The following is a 26,305-nucleotide window of genomic DNA, read 5'->3' as shown; positions in this document are numbered from 1 at the left end:
TGTAGCAAAGCCAATTTGTGTAGCTTGCGAACAGAAAATAAGGACTGAAGGAGACAGATGTTTTGCTTAGAAATGGCTAAATCCAAATATCTGGATTACAGTTGAAGTACAAGCCAGGTCATATTTACTATTTTTGACCGCAACAGAGACGATGTTCTTTAAAACCTTGTTAAACTACAAAATGCAATACATTCAACATCCCTGTTCAAATGCCTACAGTACTGGGGGTCTTGTCAAGAATAAACTGTGAAAACTGTGACCTCTATATGTACAGTAGCACCACATGATTAAACAAAAACAAACAACTACAAATTAAAGGGCAATAATATAAATAGTGTACACAATTGATTTCAAATTCCCTTCAGGAGGGATGACAGAGCATTCTTTCATCCTTAAGTCATAGCTTTTCTTTCCCACAATTCCCAGGGTAGAGTAAATACACTCCCCTCCGTATTTATTTGGACTGTGAAGCAATTTTTGTAATTTTTTTTTTAAACATTTGCCTCTATACTCCAGCATTTTGAATTTGAGATCAAATATTTCATATGAGGTGACAGTACGTAATGTCACCTTTTATGTAAGAGTATTTTGACTTGATGAAAAAAAATTGACAAATTCACTTACATGTAAGTGTATTCAAGTATTCAAAATGTTAATATTTGGTCCCATATTCCTAGCACGCAATGACTACATCAAGCTTGTAATTCTACAAACTTGTTGGATGTATTTGCAGTTTTTTTTGGGAGGTTTCAGATTATGCTTTAGGAACTGAATGGTGCATAATGTCATGTTGAAGTAATTTTTTATTGTAAATAAGAATTGAAGATGTTTCTGAACACTTCTACATTAATGTGGATGCTACCATGAATATAGATAATAATGATGAGTGAGAAAGTTACAAAAGAACAAAGATCATACCCCCCCAAAAAATGCTAACTTCCCCTGGGAGGTTGGATCAGGAACGGGCTACTGCATTTGGGGCTACGGGGCACCGGCCTCCAGCAAATGTCCTGCAATTCTACACATTTTCCTAACATATACAATCTGACCTCCAGTGGTCACTCAAATGCCCAAAACTAAAAAACTAAAACATTACTTGGTTAGGGGCCCCCTGGAGGTCGGGGGTCACAGGTCACGTGCCCTGCATGCCCGTTTGGTAATCCAGCCCTGGGTATGATCTCAAATCCAAAATGCTTGGGTATAGAGCTAAATGTACAGTCGTTCCTCCTTTAAAAGTTGCGAGCTTACACCGCGGGACTTAGAGGTACCCAGCGTCATGGCTTCATTGCTCCAGACCACCGCAAGGGGGAGTTAGAGCACTCATTATGCATTTGGGTCCCAAGGTTTTTATATGACCAATCATATCGAGTGGTTCCAATGACGAATTTGATGCGAGCCATCCGTCGCTGGTGACTTTCTTCAGCAAAGATGGCTGACAAAACATTACGGTGGAAGCAAATGTAATTAATTATAACGTCATAACGAGTCAAGCAAAAAAATTACAATTGAGAGGATTATGTTAGTTAATATACAGACAAACGATTGTGCATATTTTTTTGTCATAAAGTTAATTTATGAAAATCCCTATTTTAGCAAGTTAGCTGACTAGCTAACATTAGCCAGCTAGCTAGCTAGTGTTATGACATGAGTATGAAATTGTAATTCGTGGTGTTTAATGTTTTAGGGACTCCTGAGAAAACCAGCAAACCAGGCTGTCATCTTGTGAAACTGGATGTAAAGAATCTAGCTAGCTAAAGCATTTACTGGAAATTGAATGTACAATTGTGTAAGCTTGCCTTGCTTATATTTGCCATGCAATGCAGCTAAATAGCTATTTAACTATTTATTTGCTTATTGTGTAGTGGAGGATAAAAATAACTGTATGTCTATGGATGTGTAGCTAGCTACAGTATGTAGCCGATCTGTGTATGGACCATAAAACGTATGGTATGAATATTAGTTCATAACCTATGAACCTTAGCTATCATAGTTGTTGTATCGACTTCAAGTCTGAATGGCATTAATGAAGCCTATGGATAGAGTAGAATATAATAACTGTATTGTGCCAAGGATGCAAGTCCTATATACATGTACTGTAGTTATTACCACACATGAGATCCCCACATTGTAGCCTGTACATTGAATATATTCACTGATAATGTACTCTTCCATGGCAAATAAAGGTGCGGTTCAGGTATGAATCTCTGTGAGACATTCTTTTTCAGTCATATCCAATACCAGGTGTATCAAACTCCATTCTTTGAATGATGCTGTGTCTGCATGTATGTATTACAATTATACACTTCAACAGTGTTTACCACTCCTGCTCCTGGGACATCAATGATTACACAATGTAACTATGCAATAGACTAGAAACATGATTTAAGTAAAGGCTGATTTGTAATTCATAAATATATAAAAAAACAGTACACTACACCTCCTATGCATATCTAAGTCCCTTCATTTGCATTAATCTGAAGACACAGGATAGGTGTAGTATTTCAATGGGATACTTAATTTCAACCAGCGGAGAATGTGAAACGCTTTATTGAAAGTTCATTATCCAGGTGTTATGAATACATAATACATGCATTATAAATATTATAATTGTAATATTATATTATAAATACAAGTTCAATCTGTTATTTAATGCATATGCAATACATTATAAAAAAAGAAGAAGAAAGAGGATGTGGGGAGAGAGGAGTAGAAGACAGAAAAGGAAAGGTAAAACAGAGGAGCAGGGAAGACAGAATATGATTAATGATTTACAGTGCTACCCTGATATTCTCTTAGTTCATCACAATTACATAGTGTCTCTAGCGGTGTCTCCTAACCAGCCTTTGGCTCCCAGTCGGGCTGAAGGTTACCTTAAGAGCGGGAGAGGTGGCGATGACGGGACTGGCTTCCTCTCTCACATCAAAACATACCTGCAGACGAGAGACAGATGGATAGAGAGAGAGCATGATTTACTTCTTTGGGATAGGTGGGACGGTAGCGTCCCACCTGGCCAACATCCGGTGAAATGGCAGAGTGCCAAAATCAAATTACTATAAATATGAAACTTTCATGAAATCACAAGTGCAATACATCAAAATACAGCTTAACTTGTTGTTAATCCAGCCAAGGTGTCAGATTTCAAAAACGCTTTACGGCGAAAGCAAACCATGCAATTATCTGAGGACAGCGTCCAGCACACAAATGCATAACAAATCATTTACAACCAGGGAGTTGCGACACGAAAGTCAGAAATAGCGATATAATATATGCCTTACCTTTGAAGATCTTCTTCTGTTGGCACTCCAAAAGGTCTCAGTTACATTACAAATGGTCCTTTTGTTTGATTAATTTCTTCTTTATATCCATAAAAACTCAGTTTAGCTGGCGCGCTTCAGTCAATAATCCACTCGGTTTCCATCGGTCAAAATGCATACAAAATGAATCCCAAACGTTACCAATAAACTTATCCAAACAAGTCAATCAACGTTATAATCAATCCTTAGGTACCCTAATATGCAAATAAACAATAAAATTTAAGACGGAGAATCGTTATTGTCTTTACCGGAGATAAACAAAAAGAACGCGCTATCTTGGCCATGCGCATGGAAACACTACAGCCAAAATGGGAGCCCTTAGAAAAACTACCTCTTCTCCCTAATTTTTCCAAAAACCAGCCTGAAACTTTCTAAAGACTGTTGACATCTAGTGGAAGCCCTAGGAACTGCAATCGGGGACGATTTCACCCTATTATAAAAGTGCCAGGCATTGAAATCAGTGGTATGCTGAATTTTCTTTTTTTTTAATGGTTTGTCCTCGGGGTTTCGCTGCCATTTCAGTTCTGTTATACTCAAAGACATTATCTTAACAGTTTTAGAAACTTTAGAGCGTTTTCTATCCAAATCTACCAATTATATGCATATCATTGCTTCTGGGCCTGAGAAGAAGGCAGTTTACTTTGGGCACGCTTTTCATCCGGACGTCAAAATACCGCCCCCTATCCCAAAGAAGTTAGGCTTTGTTTTTTTTATTCTAACACGGTCAGTCATTATAATCATCAGGAGGTGAACTGCAAATCTGACCTTGGATCATTAACTCTGGGACTACTACATCTCTATCTGAATTTCAATGTAAAGCATCTCTTTAATAATACTTCCTGTTGACCCGACCAAGTGACCTCTCACCTATGATCATGCTGTGCCCTCTGTGTCAGCCAGTTCAGATGCGGGAGGGGTTCACCAACACAGCTGATATAACCTAGAGGATTTAGGGAGAAGGATGAAGTGAAGGAGAGAGACTTTTATTGAGAAAATAAGGTAGTTAAAGAGACTGTGTTCAACAGGAATCTGTGTGTGTGTGTAGTCTCACTTAGTGTCCACACTAAGTGGCTACAGAGTACTTTATGCTGAAAAACAGACACATGAGTACAAACAATAGAAGATAATGTCATCATTAGACTTTTACATTACCAGATCACAAATGAATACATAAATACCACTTGAAGCTTGATGATGACTTGATCATTTGAATCAGTTCTGTAGTGATAAGGCAACAGCTGGTGAGGTGTCAGGTTCACCTCTGTACTTAAAGGGTGATTATTCCAACTCTCTGTGAAATGCTGCAGATCTGCCCGCAGACAAGATAGGAACACATATCCCACACAGAAGAGGTGGATAGAAATTGACAGGTCAAGGTATCCTTCTTCCTCTAAACTGTGCAGCAAGTTGTAGTACTGACATGTCACAGCACTCCAAACATCTCTCCATAAGCAATCCACTCTAACAGAGAAAAATAAAATGTTTTGTGGGGGGGAGGAACCTAATCTCTGTGGTCCTGTGGTCTTCCTCCATGAATAGTGAACACTGAGGTGGGGCCGAGGTTATAGAAATGCAAGTTGTGTGAGTGGTTACTGACTGCATGTGATGCAGACACCTATCTGAGTGTACCTGAAACATTAAAATATAGAGCGCTATCTGCCTCACCACTTGGTTATTGCAAGGCTAACCCTCAGGGAAATCATGACTTGGCAGCAACAGGGACTTGATAGTCCAGTGAAAATGGGTGTTTATGTAAATCTGAAAATTAGCAGCTGACATCTTAAGGGTTTTTTAATTAAAGCATGTGAGACAGGTTCCATGTACAAGACAGGCAGGGAGGAAGAGAGAAAAAGATCACAGAACAGTTTAATTACCTCTGGTCATGGACACTTTTGCCAGCAATAAAGCTTCCACGGCCTGTTCCTCGGACAGTGAACACACATTTGGCAATATCTACATTTTCGACCCCTTGATCAGCTCGCACTTTGAAAGTAAAGAAAATAGCTTATTTTTTTTGTAGATATGAAAACAATAACTGAGATATGACTGTTCAATCTAAAGCAGCAGATGTCATTTTCAGGATACGTCAACACAGCACAGAAAGCTTAACACCAGACTGGTATTGTGGTTGTTCATTGGGTGATGGGAAAAATGCAATATGCGTACAAAATAATATACTTAACTTCTTTGAAAATCCATCTATGCCGCCAAAGATGACAATGTTGTACCTTGAAAAAAAGCATTGGAATTAAAAGTGAAATGTTTAACCTATTAACCTGCTTCATTATTTATGTATTACCAGTTGATGAAGAACAACTTCAATTTCATACATCATTGAAAATGTGTCTACGAATAAGTAAGAATAAAAACGTTAAAATAACTTATTAGATTTGATGGAGACATTATACATCTTAGTACCATATCAATTTATGATTTGTATCAATGTGGGCGAGAGACAGGGGAGCAGGATCAGAGTATTTTTGCCGAACAATGCAACAAAGCTGGATCATTCTGGCAATGATACCTGCACCATCTACACGCTGCAAAGACTCCCTAACTCTTTGCCATTGTACACGATGGCCCATTGCTTGGAGACTTCCTTTGACCATTCTAAAGCCCGCATGGAGGATCCTTGCCCTAATGGTCCTGACTTTCTGGTCTAACTCTTCATCTGGCATATCAGAATAGCATTCCTTGACAGACATATTGTGTTCTTTCATCCTTCTGTAAAAAAAAGCTAAACGTTACACTGTCATGAAATATGAATATTTATCGACTATGAAACAAATAAGACATGGCCTGCTTATGAGTTGCCATGAAAGAAAGTTCGATGAATTCAACTGAAAATGGCGAGAACAGGCATTCGTAGCTAAATGTTTTGGTTAGCTTAAAAATAATAATTGCATGATTTATCATTCTACGGTATGTATGTATCTATGTAATATAGTAGAATGTTATGAACCGACACTGAATCGTAGGAGCTAACTACTAGCTATGTAGAAGTTGGATGGAAGAACGCCCAGTGCTGCTTACCTGAGATGCCATCATCACACAGTCCTTCGTAGGTGTCCGCTATGACTTCCTTTGTGTCGGAAAGAAAGGCTGAACAGTATTGGTTGTAGCCAAACTGACATAAAAAAATGGCCAAAATGGAGGGTGGTTGATAGCGAAATTCAAATACATTTTTTTCTCAAAATATTTTATGTGAATAAAATGCATAAAGTTTTGCGTTCTATTACAAAATATTTGATTGCAAAAATTTTTTTTACTTTGAAGCCTCGTTTTTGCTTTCAGAACAATTGTTTTTGCTGGAAAATAAAACAGTTGCTTTCAGAACAATTATTTTTGCTTGAAAATAAAAAAGTTTTGCTCTCGACAAAAAAGACACAAATGTACCTCCATAGCATACAACAATTTGCCTGTGAATAACCAGGCCTTCATACAAACTTGCTATGCAGAATTCTTGATGCACAACCGAAGGTGCTGCCATATCCTGCCAGCACGCCCACAAGCGAGCCACTCAGGTGGAGAATGACGCGTGGAAGAGGGCGAGGAACGAGATGGGAGTAACAACAATTTGTTGCAAGTTGGGGAGGGGGGGGGGGGGGGCTAATAGCGGAACAATAGACTATTCAACCTTTACTAAAGAATAGTCTAATAGCCGAGCTAGGTGTGAAAAACCCCCCTCCTATCACAGACCAGATTTGCCCTAACGACCAAGGGGGAGTTAGAGCACTGATTATGCTTTTGGGTCCCAATGCACTACTGTGTCTCTGACAATGAATGGGCAATATAAACCAAATAATAAACTGATAATTGTGCACGACTTCAAATGAAACAAGCACGAAGTAGGTTTCGAACCCTCAACTTTCTTGCCCGAAGTCCAGCGCGCTATCGACTGTGCACCAAAAGCATGCTCAAGCCGCTGAGTCGATAGAGCGCATCCTTGCGGTAGCTTGCTACTCAATGTAATAAAGTAATGACTTTTCAAATAAGTTACCTTACACGTTATGTTGGCTGACAATTTGTTAGCTACGCTGTCCTTACAAACCACATAGCATATCATTACAGCAGTATATACTGGTATGTCAGCTATCTACCTAACGTCAAACCTGCCAGTATATGAACTGTAGGCTATCTAACTACCCAACGTTTATTGACTTGATTATTCCTGTCATTCTTAACTTAGCTAAATGGTATAGTCGTTGTGCGTTCTCAATGGACATTCGGCTGCTTTCGTAAATTCATTCTGGGCTATCTACTCCAATTTCAGAACACTCTCGTCTGAGTGTACCAGAGCGCAGAATAATGAATTTATGAGCGCTCAACAGCCGTTGAATATGGCCGGTGTCAGTAAACGTCGGCAAAAAAGCATATTTAAATTGTTTCCAGCAGCACATTTACAGTCACCAACGCTCTGGTTAACACAAAAACTGCCTAACCAGCTCTGCTAGGGTGAGTAAAATGGTCAGAGTCTGGAAGTAGCTAGCAAGCTAGCCAACGTTAGCTTGTGTTCTTGACTGCCGTTGTAAGGCTAGAACGCTCAAATCAACTCTACTCCCCGGCCCGAATGTCCAGTGTGCACTCCGAGAGTGAAACGGTCCGAATTTACAAACTGACAATGCTCTGACTTTATGAGCGCAGGCACTCCAGATTGAATTTAAGAACACACCCAAAGTCAAAAAATTTCTAACTAGTAATTTGTTATGCTGACTAGCTAGCAAGAGGTTGCAAAGCAACAGCATCAACTTCCGGTAGAGAAGTAGAGAAGGCAAAGAGCAAGTACGCTCAACTGAAAGTTTGGTTACACTACAATTAGGGTGTGGAAATGTTATGCCCCTTAGATATTAATTTAGAATCCTCCAATCCTTTTATGGTGTAGCCTACTCCCGACCGTCACGTTGTACAGCACCATATTGTCCATTCCATCCTAACGGAAACCCTGAAGGTTTCATTTTTCGTTTTTCTTGGAATAGAAACACCATAATATGAATCAAATTAATTAAGGCAAATTTCTTAAAATCAATCCCATATACTATGTTATTACAAAAAAGGTTTTAAATTCTCTGGTAATGCCAATATGGAAGACTTTCAAATGCTTCTCAAAGATTCCCTCTTGTGGTCAAACTAGCACTAACTCGCATTAACAGAAAAAATGGCTGACAAACAAATAACGAGCCACAGAATGCTGCAGCAGCCCACAAGGTGTGCCGCACTATGACAAAACGTTTAAAGGAGGAACCACTGTACACATTTTAGTTTCACTGTCCAAAAAAAATACGTTGGGGAATTTATATCCTTGGTAAAATGAACTACTTGGAAAACAGGCAAAATGAGGCAAGCCAGTACCATGCTGTAATTATATCTACAGGACAGAGTGGTACCAAAATAAGACATTTTTGGGTCAAAATTGTAGCTGGGGAGTCTGACTCCCTCCCTTAATATGCTCTGGGAAAAGCAGTGCATTACTTTGCTCATTAACTTTCTTCCAGTCATTTCATCTCACCTAGCTAACTACGGTAAACAGAGGAGAAAAAAAAGGGGGGGGGGGGGGGTGATACCCCTTCCTATTACCCATTACACAACAGTAGCTAAGATGGGGAGAAGTCTGTCCATAATAAAGTGCTTCTCTGCCTTCTTAACAACACTATCAACAAGGCAGGTCCTACAGGTCCTAGTTTTGTCTCACCTGAACTTCTGTTCAGTCGTGTGGTCAGGTGCCACAAAGACAGAAAATGACAATTGTCTCAGAACAGGGCAGCACGGCTGGCCCTTAAATGTACACAGGGAGCTAACATTAATGATATGCATGTCAATCTCTCATTGCTCAAAGTGGAGGAGAGATTGACTTCATCACTACTTGTTTTGTAAGAAGTGTTCACAAGCTGAAGCTGTTTAAACTACTAGTACACAGTTCGGACATCCATGCGCACTCCACAAGACATGCCACCAGAGGACTCTTCACAATCCCCAAGTCCAGAACAGACTACATGGAACTCTATTCCACATCAGGTAACTGATGCAAGCAGTAGAATCAGATTTTAAAAACACACGTTATGGAACAGCGGGACTGTGAAGAGACACACACACACAGGTACAGACACATGCATACACACACAAACGCTAGCACTCTACACGCACGTACTTTGAAATAACGTTGTATGGTGGTATTATACATTTTGTAGATATGATGTACTGTTTTATATTTTGTTTTATGTGCGATGTAACTGCCTTAATGTGTTTGGACCCCAGGAAGTGTAGCTGCAGGAACTAATGAGGATCCATAATAAACTCCAGGAAGAGTAGCTGCTGCCTTGGCAGGAACTAATGGGGATCCCTAATAAATACAAATACCTCTCATTTTCTTTTTCATAGAAAACACCTGTCTAGTGGAGCGATGTGTGTTCAATGTGTGTTTTTTCAAAAGTGATCTTCAATTGTTTGGTTCATTTCAAAGTCAGTCAAAGCCTTTAAAGAGCACCTGATTCATAGAGTGTTTAAATTCCCTAGTACTAGTAGGTCATGTGACCATGGAGGATAAGACAGGGATCAGACAGTTCCATATTAAACCTGCCTCCCTTCAAAATCAATTTGAGAGGCATAATTCTGAGCGGAAGGCAAATGTCAAATCGACATACAGATCTCAGAGGATAACGGAAACTGAAACATGCGTGGTCTGTATCTAACTACTGTTTGAAATAAAAAATACTGTTAGGTCTACTCCATCCTATATACTGTATAAACAATCAGAATAGTGCATCAGTGGAGGCGGCTGAGGGGAGGACGGCTCACAATAATGGCTGGAACGGCGCGAATGGAATGGCATCAAACACATAGAAACCATCTGTTTGATTTTGTTGATACCGTTCCACCTATTCCGCTCCAGACATTAGCACTTGCCCATCCTCCCCAATTAAGGTGCCACCAACCTCCTGTGTAGTACATAGCCTATTAGAGTGAACAAATGAGTATTCAAATGGAACATTGTAGTCCACTGAGCTGTAATATTGTTTTGTTCACAGACTCACAGCGAGGCAACAGACTAGAATTGACAACGTGAACAAGGCTACCCGATCACATCTAAATGTAGCACGTCCTTCCAACAAGCCATAATCCTTCAATGTGGCATCTGGGGGCTATAGCGGTCTGTACATGGCTTCAGATACGTAAAGTAACATGTGTGGACCACGCCTCCTCTTCCTCATCCTCCCTTTCAGTCTCTCGACCTCTAACCCAGGCCCATCATGAGTTTGGAGCCGTGCTGTGCTCTAGGAGGATTAAAAAAAACTATTAAGAGCTTAAATGGTTCTAATGGTGCGCTGAGCGTGACCCCCCCTTCTAAATGGCACAGGACCAGAGAGATAATGTATGTGGTGTGGGTGGGACATATCAGCTTCCACATAATGGAAATATAGGAGCAGATTCAACAGCTACTATTGTTGGAAAAAGGGAACTTGCCAAAGTTTAACACAAGGAGGCAGCGAGGGGACCGCTCGTTCCCCTGAAGCCCCTCTCTTGTATGACTACTGCAGCGCAAATCCAATCATCCACTTGACCAGGGGAGCTTGGAGCCGTCCGTCTCCAGTGGCCAAGTTGGCAAACCAGCAAAGGCCCTTCAGCAGAACCCAATTATACCCGAGACCCATGAGACACTCTCAGAGCTTGGAGCTCTTCCCTTCCCACAGCTAACAATGGTGCGGTGGCCTATGCTCAGTAGGCTGCTCATGTACTGTAGATCCACACACCAACACCGCACCGCACCACACGGACCAGAGTTGGCGTTCAGTCCCAGCTAGGTGGAGGCAGGGCTGCAGAAAACAAAGTGGGCTACAGCTGTTGATGCTGCTGATGTGGTGGAATCGTGGCGCGCTTGCCGTCTCTTTATCTCTTGTCCTAGATTGGCTGCCGAACACCGTGATACCAGCTCTACGAGCTCCAAGGACGTGTTAAAGGGGAACCTTTGTCCTAAAGGTCCTCGCATACTGTCTAAAGCGCTTAAAGGAAGACTGCAACTGCAATTTTACAGTTTAGATCCCCACATAATCAGCCGTTGGATTATACTGGGAAAGCTAATGGACTGAGTTTATGTAGATGCGTTCATTAGACATCGCATCGCTACCAATTCTTCAGATGGCGGTAGCTCACCTCATCAACCTCGGATGTGTTTGTGGTTTTGGCGTGACAGCCGCCTGGCTCCGCTCCGACACGTTCACATCACATCACACGCTATTCAATTGTTTCACAGAAAATGAATGTGGACATCTGCCATTACAATGCTTACGGAGGATAACAACGCTGTGTTTGCCATTCAGGGCCATTTGCCATTCTTGTAAACAAATATGGTAAACAATGCTTGTGTCTATAGCTTGGCTTAGCTTAATCACTGATTCAACGACCATTCACATACAGTACAACACAATCAATTTGACTCTGTACCTTCCTAATCACTGGCATTGAATGCACTCTGGTATACAACATGGCTTTGCGGTCCCGTGTGGCTCAGTTGGTAGAGCATGGCGCTTGCAACGCCAGAGTTGTGGGTTTGATTCCCACGGGGGACCAGTACGAAAATGTATGCCCTCACTACTGTAAGTCGCTCTGGATAAAAGCGTCTGCTAAATGTAAAATGTGTCTAGCCAGCCTATTTTATGAAAGTGTCAAATCAAATAAAACACAAAAATGGTAACACTGTCACTGTGGTTGACTGACTGTGTGCTGCTGTCACATTTGGGCCTTGGAAAGCACAAGCAGGACGGGAGCCATGTGTGACTGTCATAGCTAAAGGGATTATCTAGTGATCCAATAAACTCTGGACGGCAATGACAAAGATGATCACGGCCGAGCATTGAGTGAGACAGATGAAATGTACAGTTGCATTTGTTAGTGACTCTGTATAGAGGACAGCACAGGTCAAATCACATCAGCATGAAAACATCGGAGACGCTTGGAGAATGAAAATCACTAACGGAAATGTGAGGAATTGTATTATAGCTGTACTGTGCTTCATATCAAGACTACACTACACAAGACTAGTGCCTTTTATGCATGGTATAACAAACACAATTGACATTACCAGCAGCAACACATAGAGTCCCTTGGTAAAACAAGTGAACCATTGCTTTAGGCAGAATATAGTCCCACATAAATGTGATCACAAAAATAATATATAGCCAACAGACTACAGGTAGAGTCTTAGAAAAAAAGGTGTTATCTAGAACCTAAAAGGGCTTTCCAGCTGTACTCATAGGAGAACACTTTGAAGAACCCTTTGGTTACCTTGATAACATGCAGCGACACAGATTTTCCTTAATTGCTTTGATAAGAAAAACAACAAACGCTGAAGTGCACATGACCTGGGAAACAGCGTAATATGAGATTTTGCGATCCACATTTCTATTGCTCTCTTATTGATGCCATCCACCACCCTTTTTGGTTCCAGGTAGAACTCTTTTGTGTTCCATGTAGAACCCTATTGGGAAAGGGTTCTACATGGAACCCAATAGGGTTCAACCTGCAACCAAAAAGGGTTCTACTTGGAACCAAAAAAGGGTTCTCCTATGGGGACAGCCGAAGAACCCTTGTGGAGCCCTTTTTTCTAAGAATAGTAAAATAAATGACACTCTAAGTCATATTAATTAAAATGTAAGGGGTAAACTGTATTTATTGTAAACAGCCGAGGACACTTTACAGGGAGAGTTTATGCTCCTGCTAGACCCCTTACTACACCAACCTGCCATATAACAGGCTTTTAAAAGGCCTTCAACTAAAACAACCCCAAATACTGACCCAGTATGCACACATCCACAAGGTGTTAATAAAATGGCAACTGTTTAAAGCTGATTCTGTTTGGGCAAAACAACATTGGCATTTGACAAGTTCAGGCCGGCTAGACTTGAAAGAGATAAATATTCCCCTGAGAATAAAAAAAAGAAAAAGTTGACCGTAATCACATGCAACAACACAGATTTTCCTTTTAAAATGCTTTGATAAGAAAAACAACAAACGCTGAAGTGCACATGACCTGGGAAACAGCGTAATATGAGATTTTGCGATCCACATTTCTATTGCTCTCTTATTGATGCCATCCACCACCCTTTTTGGTTCCAGGTAGAACTCTTTTGTGTTCCATGTAGAACCCTATTGGGAAAGGGTTCTACATGGAACCCAATAGGGTTCAACCTGCAACCAAAAAGGGTTCTACTTGGAACCAAAAAAGGGTTCTCCTATGGGGACAGCCGAAGAACCCTTGTGGAGCCCTTTTTTCTAAGAATAGTAAAATAAATGACACTCTAAGTCATATTAATTAAAATGTAAGGGGTAAACTGTATTTATTGTAAACAGCCGAGGACACTTTACAGGGAGAGTTTATGCTCCTGCTAGACCCCTTACTACACCAACCTGCCATATAACAGGCTTTTAAAAGGCCTTCAACTAAAACAACCCCAAATACTGACCCAGTATGCACACATCCACAAGGTGTTAATAAAATGGCAACTGTTTAAAGCTGATTCTGTTTGGGCAAAACAACATTGGCATTTGACAAGTTCAGGCCGGCTAGACTTGAAAGAGATAAATATTCCCCTGAGAATAAAAAAAAGAAAAAGTTGACCGTAATCACATGCAACAACACAGATTTTCCTTTTAAAATGCTTTGATAAGAAAAACAACAAACGCTGAAGTGCACATGACCTGGAAACAGCGTAATATGAGATTTTGCGATCCACATTTCTATCGCTCTCTTATCGATGCCATCCACCACTGTCACATAGTGTTTATCTCCTGAATGAACTATTAACATTGTAGATTCTTATAAATAACATTCCACCACAGCACACACATGTAATTAAGAATATGTAGCTCTTGGCTATTATATTATCCCTGTGGGTAAAAGAGCATTCAATATTCCATTCCATTAGAACTGTGGCAGTACACTGTTGTATTGTTTTGAAGTGTATATTTCAAAGGATCAATTTCTCAAGTCAAATACATCCTAGATCTAGACCTACATGTTCCCTACACGAATGGAACAATGCATAAAATGAATCTTAAGCAAGTAGCAAGTGGAGAGAAGGGCCATAAACACGCAATCAAATGCCCCTCAGAGAGTTAATACATAGGGCACACTGGTGCTTCTCCTCACTAGTGTCAATGGGACATGGCTTACGGTAAAAGATAAGTAGCTATTTAAAGATAAGAGGGTTTGTGATATGACCTGGATCGTTACACGTTCAATATTGCAATACATTTGACGGGAGTCAGTGCTTCTAAAAAATGCACAGGATGTTTCCTAAGGCAAAACGTTGCTTCCCGTCGACCACCGCTGTTAACGTAAGGGAATCTGAATCCAAGGCTATTACGGGGTTACTATTACACTTGACCGATGCACGGCCTGCTGACAGCACACGGCTACTTACTGTATTGACTTACTATTGATCTATAGCTAATGTAATGCAAAGGTGAACATAGACACTGTAGGGTACAGCCAGGTGAAATATGGCGCTTTCGCTTTGATTATAGCCCATGATTGCTATTGAAGGAACCGTAATCTTTCAATGCAGTAGAGAATAATAGGCAATTGTGATAAGTATGATATTATTGAGATCAGTCAATATGACAGTGTTTAGATGGATCAAACCAATTCAGCATCTCAATCCCTTGTACATATAAAGACCCCTCCTCTCTCTTCTCTTCCACAACCTTCATTGTTCTCCTCATTTAAAGCTTCCATCTGTCTAAGATACCTATTTTGATATGCCATTGTTTAATTGAGATTCAACTGCTGCCTTTCTGGTCAAATGAGATAAATGGGGCACTGAGGATGTTTGAAATTAAATGGGACATTTTTTTTTCATCCGTAAAATATCAGTTACTGGTAGGATGCCAAAACGCAGGCTTAAATGAGGGAATTTTGGCAGGACCGGGGGAATTAACGACCAGGCACTGTAAGGTCGAGAGACAGAGAGAGGCTGCGCTTACACAAGATGGACTATGCTTCTTGCTACAGCATTACTCTCTGACAAGCAAGTGTGAAAAGTACTGATGTAGCAACTTCAAACAGCAGCGTAATTCCAAAAGAGGATCAGTCGCACAGTGAAAAAGCCTTTGAGATCTATGGCGTTTCGCCCCACAAAGGCTCTGTCAGAATAAGTCTCTGTCAATAGATTTCCCGAGGTTTAGACACACTGTTCACAGAATGACAAGACGCTGCAGCTTAAATGGTCACTATGCCCCACTATGCACAATCAACAGTTCTAAAAACGGAGGAGGTTCAGTCTTGCTTTGATTTACTTTGTCATGCTTGTGTATACCACACCTAAATGGTAAACAGTGGTGATACTCTAGTCCTGCACAGTAAACAGATCAACGACCTACTTTTGGCTATGTAACATTTGTTGTTCACATGCAGTTATTGGCTTTGTATGTGCAAGGTCATTGTAGTAGAACAAGTGTGTTGAACCTAGCTACTGCAAACAGATGCCTCTTTGTCAGAACATAGATGCTATCACCAAAACGTAAAATGAAATTCAATAAGTAAAAAGTGAATATACTGTAGCCTATGCAAAGTTGATATTAAGAAAACATTCCTAATTCATGTGTTTATGCTTTGGATATGATGAATCCTTGCCTCCCAGGGCTTATAGGTTCTCACTTGATGAGGGAGAATCTGAGTAAAATAGACTGTTAGCGTAGCCTATGTGTGGTATTTAAATCAGTAGTTGTATTGTAATGTATGTCCCTATGCTGAACGCCCTGTAGTATGTGGATGACATACAGTAAGTGCTAGGGGACCTGTCCTTGAGGCATGTGCTCAGTATGATAGCCGCTATCAACAAACAACAATATGACATGAAGTTCAAAATGAGATAAACATGTAAGCTAGCCTTGCGCAATTCACTTCAAGCAGAGCAATAAAAGGGTTTCAACGCATAGCTATTTGGTTCGATTTGCATCAAAGCCGTAGGCTACATCAAATCAACAGACAATCCTGGACCACAAAACATCCGAGCATCACTGCTAATGTGAGACGCACTCTTCAATACAGAACATTCCTTTGGAGTCCCGGACGGTCCATCAGACGGCAAAGCCAATAGGACAAAAGCAAACAACAGACGATGCATTTCTAAACACAAAGAAGCAGCGACCGAATGGTTTGCACTGTCACTATAAAACGATTATAATGTAACCACAAAGTAATCGCATGCACGAAATAAAAAGGCTGAATGACGATGAAAGCTTGTACCAAGTGTTCAGTAAGCTGTTGCGGTCTTTCGCCACTGGACAAACACAAATAGAAGCAATAGGATTCAGTTAACAAAACATTGGTACCTACCAGTCTCGTTGTCTACATCCCACCAAGACAAGTGGTGCTGAAACTGTGTCAGTCCTGCGCTGGGCTCCGCATCTGATCTCACCGCGAGAAAGCAGTGGGGGAGACATGATAGTGACTGTATGCGGTACTGCAGCTGACAAGAGAGCTGTCCAATCAGGATCATTTGCGAAATGAATAGTAGCCAATCAATCCGCCTGGAAGTGAGGATTCCACTTTCTTTAGCAAGGTTGACTGACATGGCTGCTAAATACATTTGCAATGCATGACCGATGGCTTCAAGGAATTGCACTGCAAAAGCTGAGAAGTTTGATGTAGGCTAATGTATATTTTTGTAGAGTTTGCATGAATATGATGCTCCTCATAACAGACAATTGGAATTAGACAGTTTTAGGCTAAATTAACTAATGACTCGACCTCACAGTGTGACCATTTTGCTTTGCTAATTATAAAAGTCTTACTAAATTGGGATAGACAAAAAACTGCTAGTAAGGATGACAGAGCCCTGCAGTGCCCTCTGAAAAGTATTCACACCCCTTAACTTTTTCCACATTTTGTTTTGTTACAGCCTGAATTTAAAATTGATACCCCATAATGTCAAAGTGGAATTTTGTTTGTAGAAATGTTTTGAAATTAATACAAAATGTAAAGCTGAAATGTTGGTCAAGTATTCAACCGCTTTGTTATGAAAAGCCTTTCAAAAGTTCAAATGTGCTTAACAAATTGCATAATACGTTGGATGGACTCATTCCGTGTTCAATAATAGTGGGTAACATGATTTTTGAATGACTAACTCATGTCTGTACCCCCACACATACAATTATATTGAAGATCCCTCAATTGAGTAGTGAATTTCAAGCACAGATTCAACCACAAAGAGCAGGGAGGTTTTTAAATGCTTTGCAAAAAAGGGCACAGATTTGGTAGATGTGTAAACAGATGCTGAATATCCCTTTCTGTATGGTGAAGTTATTAATCAGGCTTTGGGTGGTGTATCAAGTAGAGGTCGGCCGATTATGATTTTTCAACACCGATACCGATTATTGGAGGACTAAAAACCGCCGATACCGATTAATCAGATGATTTTTATATATATTTGTAATAATGACAATTACAACAATACTGAATTAACACTTTTATTTGAACTTAATATAATACAGAAATTAAATCAATTTAGCCTCAAATAAATAATAAAACATGTTCAATTTGGTTTAAATAATGCAAAAACAAAGTGTTGGAGAAGAAAGTAAAAGTGCAATATGTGCCATGTAAGAAAGCTAACGTTTAAGTTCCTTGCTCAGAACATGAGAACATATGAAAGCTGGTGGTTCCTCTTAACATGAGTCTTCAATATTCCCAGTTAATAAGATTTAGGTTGTAGTTATTATAGGAATTATAGGACTATTTCTCTCTATACCATTTGTATTTCATAGACCTTTGACTATTGGATGTTCTAATAGGCACTATAATATTGCCAGCCTAATCTCGGGAGCTGATAGGGTTGAAGTCATAAACAGCGCTGTGCTTCAAGCATTGCGAAGAGCTGCTGGCAAACGCAGGAAAGTGCAGTTTGAATGAATGCTTACAAGCCTGCTGCTGCCTACCACCGCTCAGTCAGACTGCTCTATCAAATATCAAATCATAGACTTAATTATAATATAATAAACACACAGAATTTCGAGCCTTAGGTCATTAATATGGTAAAATCCGGAAACTATAATTTCGAAAATAAAACGTTTATTCTTTCAGTGAAATATGGAACTGTTCCATATTTTATCAAACTGGTGGCATCCCTAAGTCTAAATATTGCTGTTACATTGCACAACCTTCAACTCTTGTGCGTGCCGTCCTTGGCCAGCTCTCTTGCTATCTCTCTCAGAATTACCTTCTTGATCCAAATCAGTCAGGTTTCAAGACTGGCCATTCAACTGAGACCGCTCTTCTCTGTGTAACGGAGGCTCTCCGCACTGCTAAAGCTAACTCTCTCTCCTCTGCTCTCATCCTTCTAGACCTATCTGCTGCCTTTGATACTGTGAACCATCAGATCCTCCTCTCCACCCTCTCCGAGTTGGGCATCTCCGGCGCGGCTCACGCTTGGATTGCGTCCTACCTGACAGGTCGCTCCTACCAGGTGGCGTGGCGAGTATCCGTCTCCGCACCACGTGCTCTCACCACTGGTGTCCCCCAGGGCTCAGTTCTAGGCCCTCTCCTATTCTCGCTATACACCAAGTCACTTGGCTCTGTCATATCCTCACATGGTCTCTCCTATCATTGCTACGCAGACGACACACAATTCATCTTCTCCTTTCCCCCTTCTGATAACCAGGTGGTGAATCGCATCTCTGCATGTCTGGCAGACATATCAGTGTGGACGACGGATCACCACCTCAAGCTGAACCTCGGCAAGACAGAGCTGCTCTTCCTCCCGGGGAAGGACTGCCCGTTCCATGATCTCGCCATCACGGTTGACAACTCCATTGTGTCCTCCTCCCAGAGTGCTAAGAGCCTTGGCGTGACCCTGGACAACACCCTGTCGTTCTCAGCTAACATCAAGGCGGTGACCCGATCCTGTAGGTTCATGCTCTACAACATTCGCAGAGTATGAACCTACCTTACACAGGAAGCGGTGCAGGTCCTAATCCAGGCACTTGTCATCTCCCGTCTGGATTACTGCAACTCGCTGCTGGCGGGGCTCCCTGCCTGTGCCATTAAACCCTTACAACTCATCCAGAACGCCGCAGCCCGTCTGGTGTTCAACCTTCCCAAGTTCTCTCACGTCACCCCGCTCCTCCGCACACTCCACTGGCATCCAGTTGAAGCTCGCATCTGTTACAAGACCATGGTGCTTGCCTACGGAGCTGTGAGGGGAACGGCACCTCCATACCTTCAGGCTCTGATCAGTCCCTACACCCAAAGAAGGGCACTGCGTTCATCCACCTCTGGCCTGCTCGCCTCCCTACCTCTGCGGAAGCACAGTTCCCGCTCAGCCCAGTCAAAACTGTTCGCTGCTCTGGCACCCCAATGGTGGAACAAGCTCCCTCACGACGCCAGGACAGCAGAGTCAATCACCACCTTCCGGAGACACCTGAAACCCCACCTCTTTAAGGAATACCTGGAATAGGATAAAGTAATCCTTCTACCCCCCCCCCCCCCAAAAAAAAGATATAGATGTACTATTGTAAAGTGGTTGTTCCACTGGATATCATAAGGTGACTGCACCAATTTGTAAGTCGCTCTGGATAAGAGCGTCTGCTAAGTGATGTAAATGTAAAAATGTAAAATGTAATGTTATGTCATCATTATGTAAAATTCAGGCAAATTAATTACGGTCTTTGTTAGGAAGAAATGGTCTTCACACAGTTCGCAACAAACCAGGCGGCCCAAACTGCTGCATATAACCTGATTCTGCTTGCACAGAATGCAAGAGAAGTGGCACAATTTCCCTAGTTAATATTGCCTGCTAACATGAATTTCTTTTAACTAAATATGCAGGTTTAAAAATATATACTTCTGTGTATTGATTTTAAGAAAGGCATTGATGTTTATGGTTAGGTACAGTCGTGCAACGATTGTGCTTTTTTCGCAAATGCGCTTTTGTTAAATCATCCCCCCTTTGGCGAAGTCGGTTGTCTTTGTTTGGAAGAAATAGCCTTCACAGTTCGCAACGAGCCAGGTGGCCCAAACTGCTGCATATACCCTGACTCTGTTGCAAGAGAAGTGACACATTTTCCATAGTTAAAAGAAATTCATGTTAGCAGGCAATATTAACTAAATATGCAGGTTTAAAAATATATACTTGTGAATTGATTTTAAGAAAGGCATTGATGTTTATGGTTAGGTACACGTTGGAGCTACGTGTACCAAAGCGATTATATGCAACGCAGGACAGGCTAGATAAACTAGTAATACCATCAACCATGTGTAGTAAACTGGTGATTATGATTGATTGATTGTTTTTTATAAGATAAGTTTAATGCTAGCTAGCAACTTACCTTGGCTTCTTACTGCATTCGCGTAACAGGCAGGCTCCTCGTGGAGTGCAATGTAAAGCAGGTGGTTAGAGTGTTGGACTAGTTAACCGTAAGGTTGCAAGATTGAATCCCCGAGCTGACAAGGTAAAAATCTGTCGTTCTGGCCCTGAACAAGGCAGTTAACCCACCGTTCCTAGGCCGTCATTGAAAATAAGAATGTGTTCTTAACTGACTTGCCTAGTTAAATAAAGTATTGTTTTTTAAATTAAAATAAAAAAATTGGCCAAATCGGCGTCCAAAAATACCGATTTCCGATTGTTATGAAAACTTGAAATCGTCCCTAATTAATCGGCCTTTCCGATTAATCGGTCGACCTCTAATCCAGGTGTACAAAGCTCTTAGAGACTTACCCCAAAATACTCACAGTTGTAATCGCTGTCAAAGGTGATTCTAACATGTATTGACTCAGGGGTATGAATACTTATGTAAATTAGATATTTCAGTATTTCATTTTCAATAAATTAGCAAAAATGTCTAAAAACATGTTTTCACTTTGTCATTATGGGGTAGTGTGTGTAGATGAGTGAGAAATTCAGGCTGTAATACAACAAAATGTGGAATAAATCAAGGGGTATGAATTATTTCTGAAAGCACTATACATGTTAAAATCTGTATTCCTCCTACAACCCTCTGGCTCCCTCAATGGAAATAAATATGGCTCTAACTTAAGAGATCTCAGCTGGCCAACCATACAGACTGTAGACCAAACTACACCTCTACACACAATGTTTACCTTAGTATCTCTTCCCCCACTGATTAAAAAGTAATGTACCAGAAACATGTATAGTCTTTATTAATAACTACATTACTAATGTAGAAACAATAGAATAGGAAAAGTAAATAATCTTTAATCAGACTCAGAAGATTAAACCTCACAGGCATTCTTTCCAACAAACCAAACAAATCGAAAAACCCTTATACTGTAGCAAGAAAGTATAATGAATGTCTTGCAAAATATGAATATGTTCTGTTTTGATGGTTTTAAAATATCAGAAGCAATGTATACAGAAAAACATGGAACAAAAAAATCCCTTATACATTTTTTTTAACTGCACACCAGGTGCTTTTAAACAGCAAGATCAAATCTAGATATTGTAATAAAGAGCATCGATATCATTGCTAAAACACAGTACAAAAATAGTTATAGGGAAGTTGTGATATTAGCTTGATTCATCTCTCCACAGACAGAAATGAAATTAGGGATTGTATGAGGACAGAATTGACTAATTAAGTGATAGAAAAGATGGATTAAATGTTATCAGATTTAGGAGTTGTCACTGTCGTCATCGTCATAATATCTGTTCCTCTTGATTTGTTCCTCCACTGACAGCGAGTCATAATCATCTTTCCACAGCATGTTGCTTATCCCCTGTGCACAGACATCCTTCATGGCAAAGCTGTCAAGCTGTTCATCCCCTTTCCACCCGTCTTTGGGTTTATCTGTGTTTCCTCTTGACTCCATTCCAAAATCCAAAAGGTCGTCCAGCGATGACACCAAGGGCCTCTCACTGACAGACTCACTAAAGATGTCAGACTTAAAATCAGACAGGAGGATGGAACTGTTATCCAGCCCAGCAAAAATGTCCTCCAGGAAGCTAGAGGTGCTAATCTTTGGTTCCGCTTCAAAAGAAAATGTACTTTGAGTCGCCTCTGTGAAGACATGTTTATCTAGACTGTCGTCTGTGGCCTCCATACATTTGGCACCCATTGGCACAAAAGCGTCCTCCCTCTGCGCCATATCTAGAACGTTGGTTGGCATCCATTTTAGCTCTTCATCCCCGAATATGCCCTCCTTAAAATCGCTTTCGGCAGTAGCTGGTTCTGTGGACTGAAGTATTAAATCTCTTTCTTCCGTTTTGTAGTCATCAAGCACTTTGAACATTGGTTCATGGTCAAATAATAATTGTCCGTTATTATTGTTGTTGGAGTTTGCATTTACTGCTGGCTCACCTGATGCCTCACCATCTATCATTGTGACCTTGACCTTATCCTCCTCACTCCCATTTACTTTCTCCATTTTCTCCTTCTCCTCTTTATAAGAGTTCTCTGCCTCAGCCTCCCCGCTATGCCCATTTACTCTCACATCCTCTACCTTCTCTCCACTTTCCTTTTCATCTTTTTCTGTCACATTCACACTTTCCACAGCTCCTTCCTCGTTCACCTCGCTTGTCACTTCCACATCGGGTTCCACTTTCCCAGCTACCGCTATGCCACTGTCTCTTGGGGGTTCATGGGTGGGAGTACTCTCTGTTACCTCTACTAGGTCTACAGGAGTGGTCAAAGCCGGCTTCTCTGCTGGAGTTTCTATAGTTACAACGGCACTTTCCCATGCAGTTTCTTGAGGACAATTTTGTGTTTTTATCGCAGGGCTATCTTTTAATGAAGGTTCATTGATCTGGCTTTTATGGGCATCGGTGTCAGTCTGTGGAGAGCTATCCTGGGGGGGCCATGAGGGTTTAACCAGCTTCACCTCGTCCTCCACCATGAACACTTTCTTGGGAGAATCATTTTGAGGGGGCCATACAACTGCAATCTTACTTGTGGGCTTTTTGTTTTCATCCTGTGATTTGCTCACTTCCTTTTCCTGTGGAGGTGGTACCTCTATCTTTGTCGAACTGAAACTGCTCCTGGCTGTGGAATTTCTGGAATCTAGTTTTTCAGGGGACGGGGATTTTAGCTTAGTCTTTTCATTTTCAATGGAATACTCTTGATTTTTAGCACTCCAAAGGTCTTTGTGAGGCTTCTGTCCAAATCCTTCGTCATAATTTCCTTTGGACTTGAACAGTTGTTTGAAGTGTGGCTTGCAGTACATTCGTCCATGGAGAGAGGCGTAGTTGCCAAGGCTGAGAAAGACAAAATGTTGTTGCTACAGTATTCAGACACAACATTTGAAATAAGATAGTTGTTATTATTTGTACTGGTTATAAGCCCAAGTTTGTGGTTTACCTTAGTTTGCCACTGCAGTGCTCACAGCGGAAACAGCTTTTATGGAAATTGTGTTTGTCTGCGATCAGACTCTCCATCGGATACACCCTCTTCCGACACACCGTGCACAGTTCGGACTCTGGAACTCGAATTTTCTGCAAGAGAAAGATAGTGTTAGGTCATTCTTTTATTTATCTTTTCAGTAAAAACAAACAAAGTGACAACAAAGCAAAATGAGTTAACACTAACATATCAACACTATTAGTTAATAGTTAGTTATTATCAGTAAACCTACTGGACTGTAAATAATGTATGAAATAAATGAAAAAATGGTTCTCACTTTAAACAAACTACAAATTATGAAGGCTTTATGTAGCATACGAACAGTAACATCTTGCTAAGCACTACAAAGATGCTTCACAGATCTGTGTAGTTCATTCCATAATCTATAAAGGGTTTAGAAAAGGTGACATACAGTAGTCTACCGTTTAAAAAATGTTTAACTAGGCAAATCAGTTAAGAAAAAAGTATTATTTTACAATGACGGCCTACCCTGGCAAAACCCTCCCCTAACCCGGACGACGCTGTGCCAATTGTGCGCCGCCCTATGGGACTCCTGATCACGGCCGGTTGTGATACAGCCCGGGATCGAACCAGGGTCTGTAGTGACGCCTCGAGCACTGAGATGCAGTGCCTTAGACCACTCCGCCACTCAGGAGCATCTCCCTATGTACAGTATAGTAGGCTGCATTGCCAAATGTGACTTAACCAAGACAGACATAACACACACCGACGTACAGATGTTACCAAGCTAAGCTAAGCAGGCCTCATAAATATGGCGTTCGTGCTGATGTTAATCAAAATCAAATCAAAATCAAATTGTATTAGTCATAGGTGTAGCCCTTACATTGAAATGCTTACCAACGAGCCCCTAACCAACAATGCAGTTTAAAAAAATACGGATAAGAATAAGAGATAAAAGTAACAAGTAATTAAAGAGCAGCAGTAAAATAACAATAGCGAGACTATATACAGGGGGGGGTACCGATACAGAGTCAATCTGCTGGGGCACCTGTTAGTTGAGGTAGTATGTACATGTAGGTAGAGTTATTCAAGTGATTATGCATAGATGACAACAGAGAGTAGCAGTGGTGTGAAGAGGGGTAGCCATTTGACAAGATGTTCAGGAGTCTTATGGTTTTGGGGTAGAAGCTGTTTAGAAGCTGTTTAGGACCTAGACTTGTCGCTCCGGTACCGCTTGCCGTGCGGTAGCAGAGAGAACAGTCTATGACTAGGGTGGCTGGAGTCTTTGACAATTTTTAGGGCCTTCCTCTGACACTGCCTGGTATCAAGGTCCTGGATGGCAGGAAACTTGGACCCAGTGATGTACTGGGCCTTTCACACTAACCTCTGTAGTGCCTTGTGGTCAGAGGCCGAGCAGTTACCATACCAAGCAGTGATGCAACCAGTCAAGATGCTCTCGATAGTGCAGCTGTAGAAGCTTTTGAGGATCTGAGGACCCATGCCAAATCTTTTCAGTCTCCTGAGGGGGAATAGGTTTTGTCGTGCCCTCTTCACAACTGTCTTGGTGTGCTTGGACCATGTTAGTTTGTTGGTGATGTGGACACCAAGGAACTTGAAGCTCTCAACCTGCTCCACTGCAGCCCCATCTATGAGAATTGGGGTGTGCTCTGTCCTCTTTTTCCTGTAGTCCACAATCATCTCCTTTGTCTTGATCACGTTGAGGGAGAGTTTGTGGTCCTGGCACCACACGGCCAGGTCTCTGACCTCTTCCCTATAGGCTGTCTTGTCGTTGATCAGGCCTACCACTGTTGTGTCATCAGCAAATTTAATGATGGTTTTAGAGTCGTGCCTGGCCGTGCAGTTATGAGTGAACAGGATGTACAGGAGGGGACTGAGCAAGCAGCCCTGAGAGGCCCCTGTGTTTAGGATCAGCGTGGCGGATGTGTTGTTACCTACCCTTACCACCTGGGGGCGGACCGTCAGGAAGTCCAGGATTAAGTTGCAGAAGGAGGTGTTTAGTCCCAGGGTCCTTAGCTTATTAATGAGCTTTGGGGGCACTATGGGGTGGAACGCTGAGCTGTAATCAATGTATAGCATTCTCACATAGGTGTTCATTTTGTCCAGGTGGGAAAGGGTAGTGTGGAGTGCAATAGAGATTGCATCATCTGTGGATCTGTTGGGGCGGTATGCAAATTGGAGTGGGTTTCTGGGATGATAGTGTTGATGTGAGTCATGACCAGCCTTTCAAAGCACTTCATGGCTACAGACGTGAGTGCTACGGGTCGGTAGTCATTTTGGCAGGTTACCTTAGTGTTCTTGGGCACAGGCACTATTGTGGTCTGCTTAAAACATGTTGGTATTACAGACTCGGACAGGGAGAGGTTGAACATATCATTGGAGACACTTGCCAGTTGGTCAGCGCATGCTCGCAGTGCACGTCCTGGTAATCCGTCTGGCCTTGCGGCCTTTTGAATGTTGGCCTTTTTAAAGGTCTTACTCAAATCGGCTGCGGAGCGCGTGATTACACAGTCTTCAGGAACAGATGGTGCTCTCATGCATGTTTCAGTGTTATTTGCCTCGAAGCGAGCATAGAAGTAGTTTAGCTCGTCTGGTAGGCTTGTGTCACTGGGCAGCTCTCGGCTGTGCTTCCCTTTGTAGTCTGTAATGGTTTGCAAGCCCTGCCA

General features: G+C 41.4%; 2 protein-coding genes across 6 annotated transcripts in view; both read right to left on the bottom strand.

Moving 5' to 3' along the window:
* Positions 1-16,737, bottom strand: part of LOC106574555 (beta-1,3-galactosyltransferase 1) — a 120,322-nt gene extending 103,585 nt beyond the window's left edge. The window contains exon 1 of one of the 2 annotated variants that reach the window (XM_014150525.2): positions 16,645-16,737. The gene's annotated coding sequence lies outside the window, so the exon portion shown is untranslated. The remainder of the gene's footprint in view (positions 1-16,644) is intronic. The other variant, XM_014150526.2, reaches the window with a different exon arrangement.
* A 6,519-nt stretch (positions 16,738-23,256) lies between these two features.
* The window catches only part of LOC106574559 (xin actin-binding repeat-containing protein 2), a 45,000-nt gene continuing 41,951 nt past the window's right edge, over positions 23,257-26,305 (bottom strand). For all 4 annotated transcript variants that reach the window (XM_014150531.2, XM_045697663.1, XM_014150530.2 and 1 more), the window contains 2 exons: positions 23,619-23,752; positions 23,257-23,515 (listed from right to left, as the gene is read on the bottom strand). In XM_014150531.2, coding sequence (XP_014006006.2) covers positions 23,658-23,752 — 95 coding nt within the window. In that variant the 3' untranslated portion in view covers positions 23,257-23,515; positions 23,619-23,657. The remainder of the gene's footprint in view (positions 23,516-23,618; positions 23,753-26,305) is intronic.

This window comes from Salmo salar, chromosome ssa16 (assembly GCF_905237065.1).
Source record: "Salmo salar chromosome ssa16, Ssal_v3.1, whole genome shotgun sequence".
In the NCBI taxonomy this organism is placed as follows: Eukaryota; Metazoa; Chordata; class Actinopteri; order Salmoniformes; family Salmonidae; genus Salmo; species Salmo salar.
The sequence above is the reverse complement of the archived record's forward strand: the minus strand, read 5'-3'. Positions and strand labels throughout refer to the sequence as shown.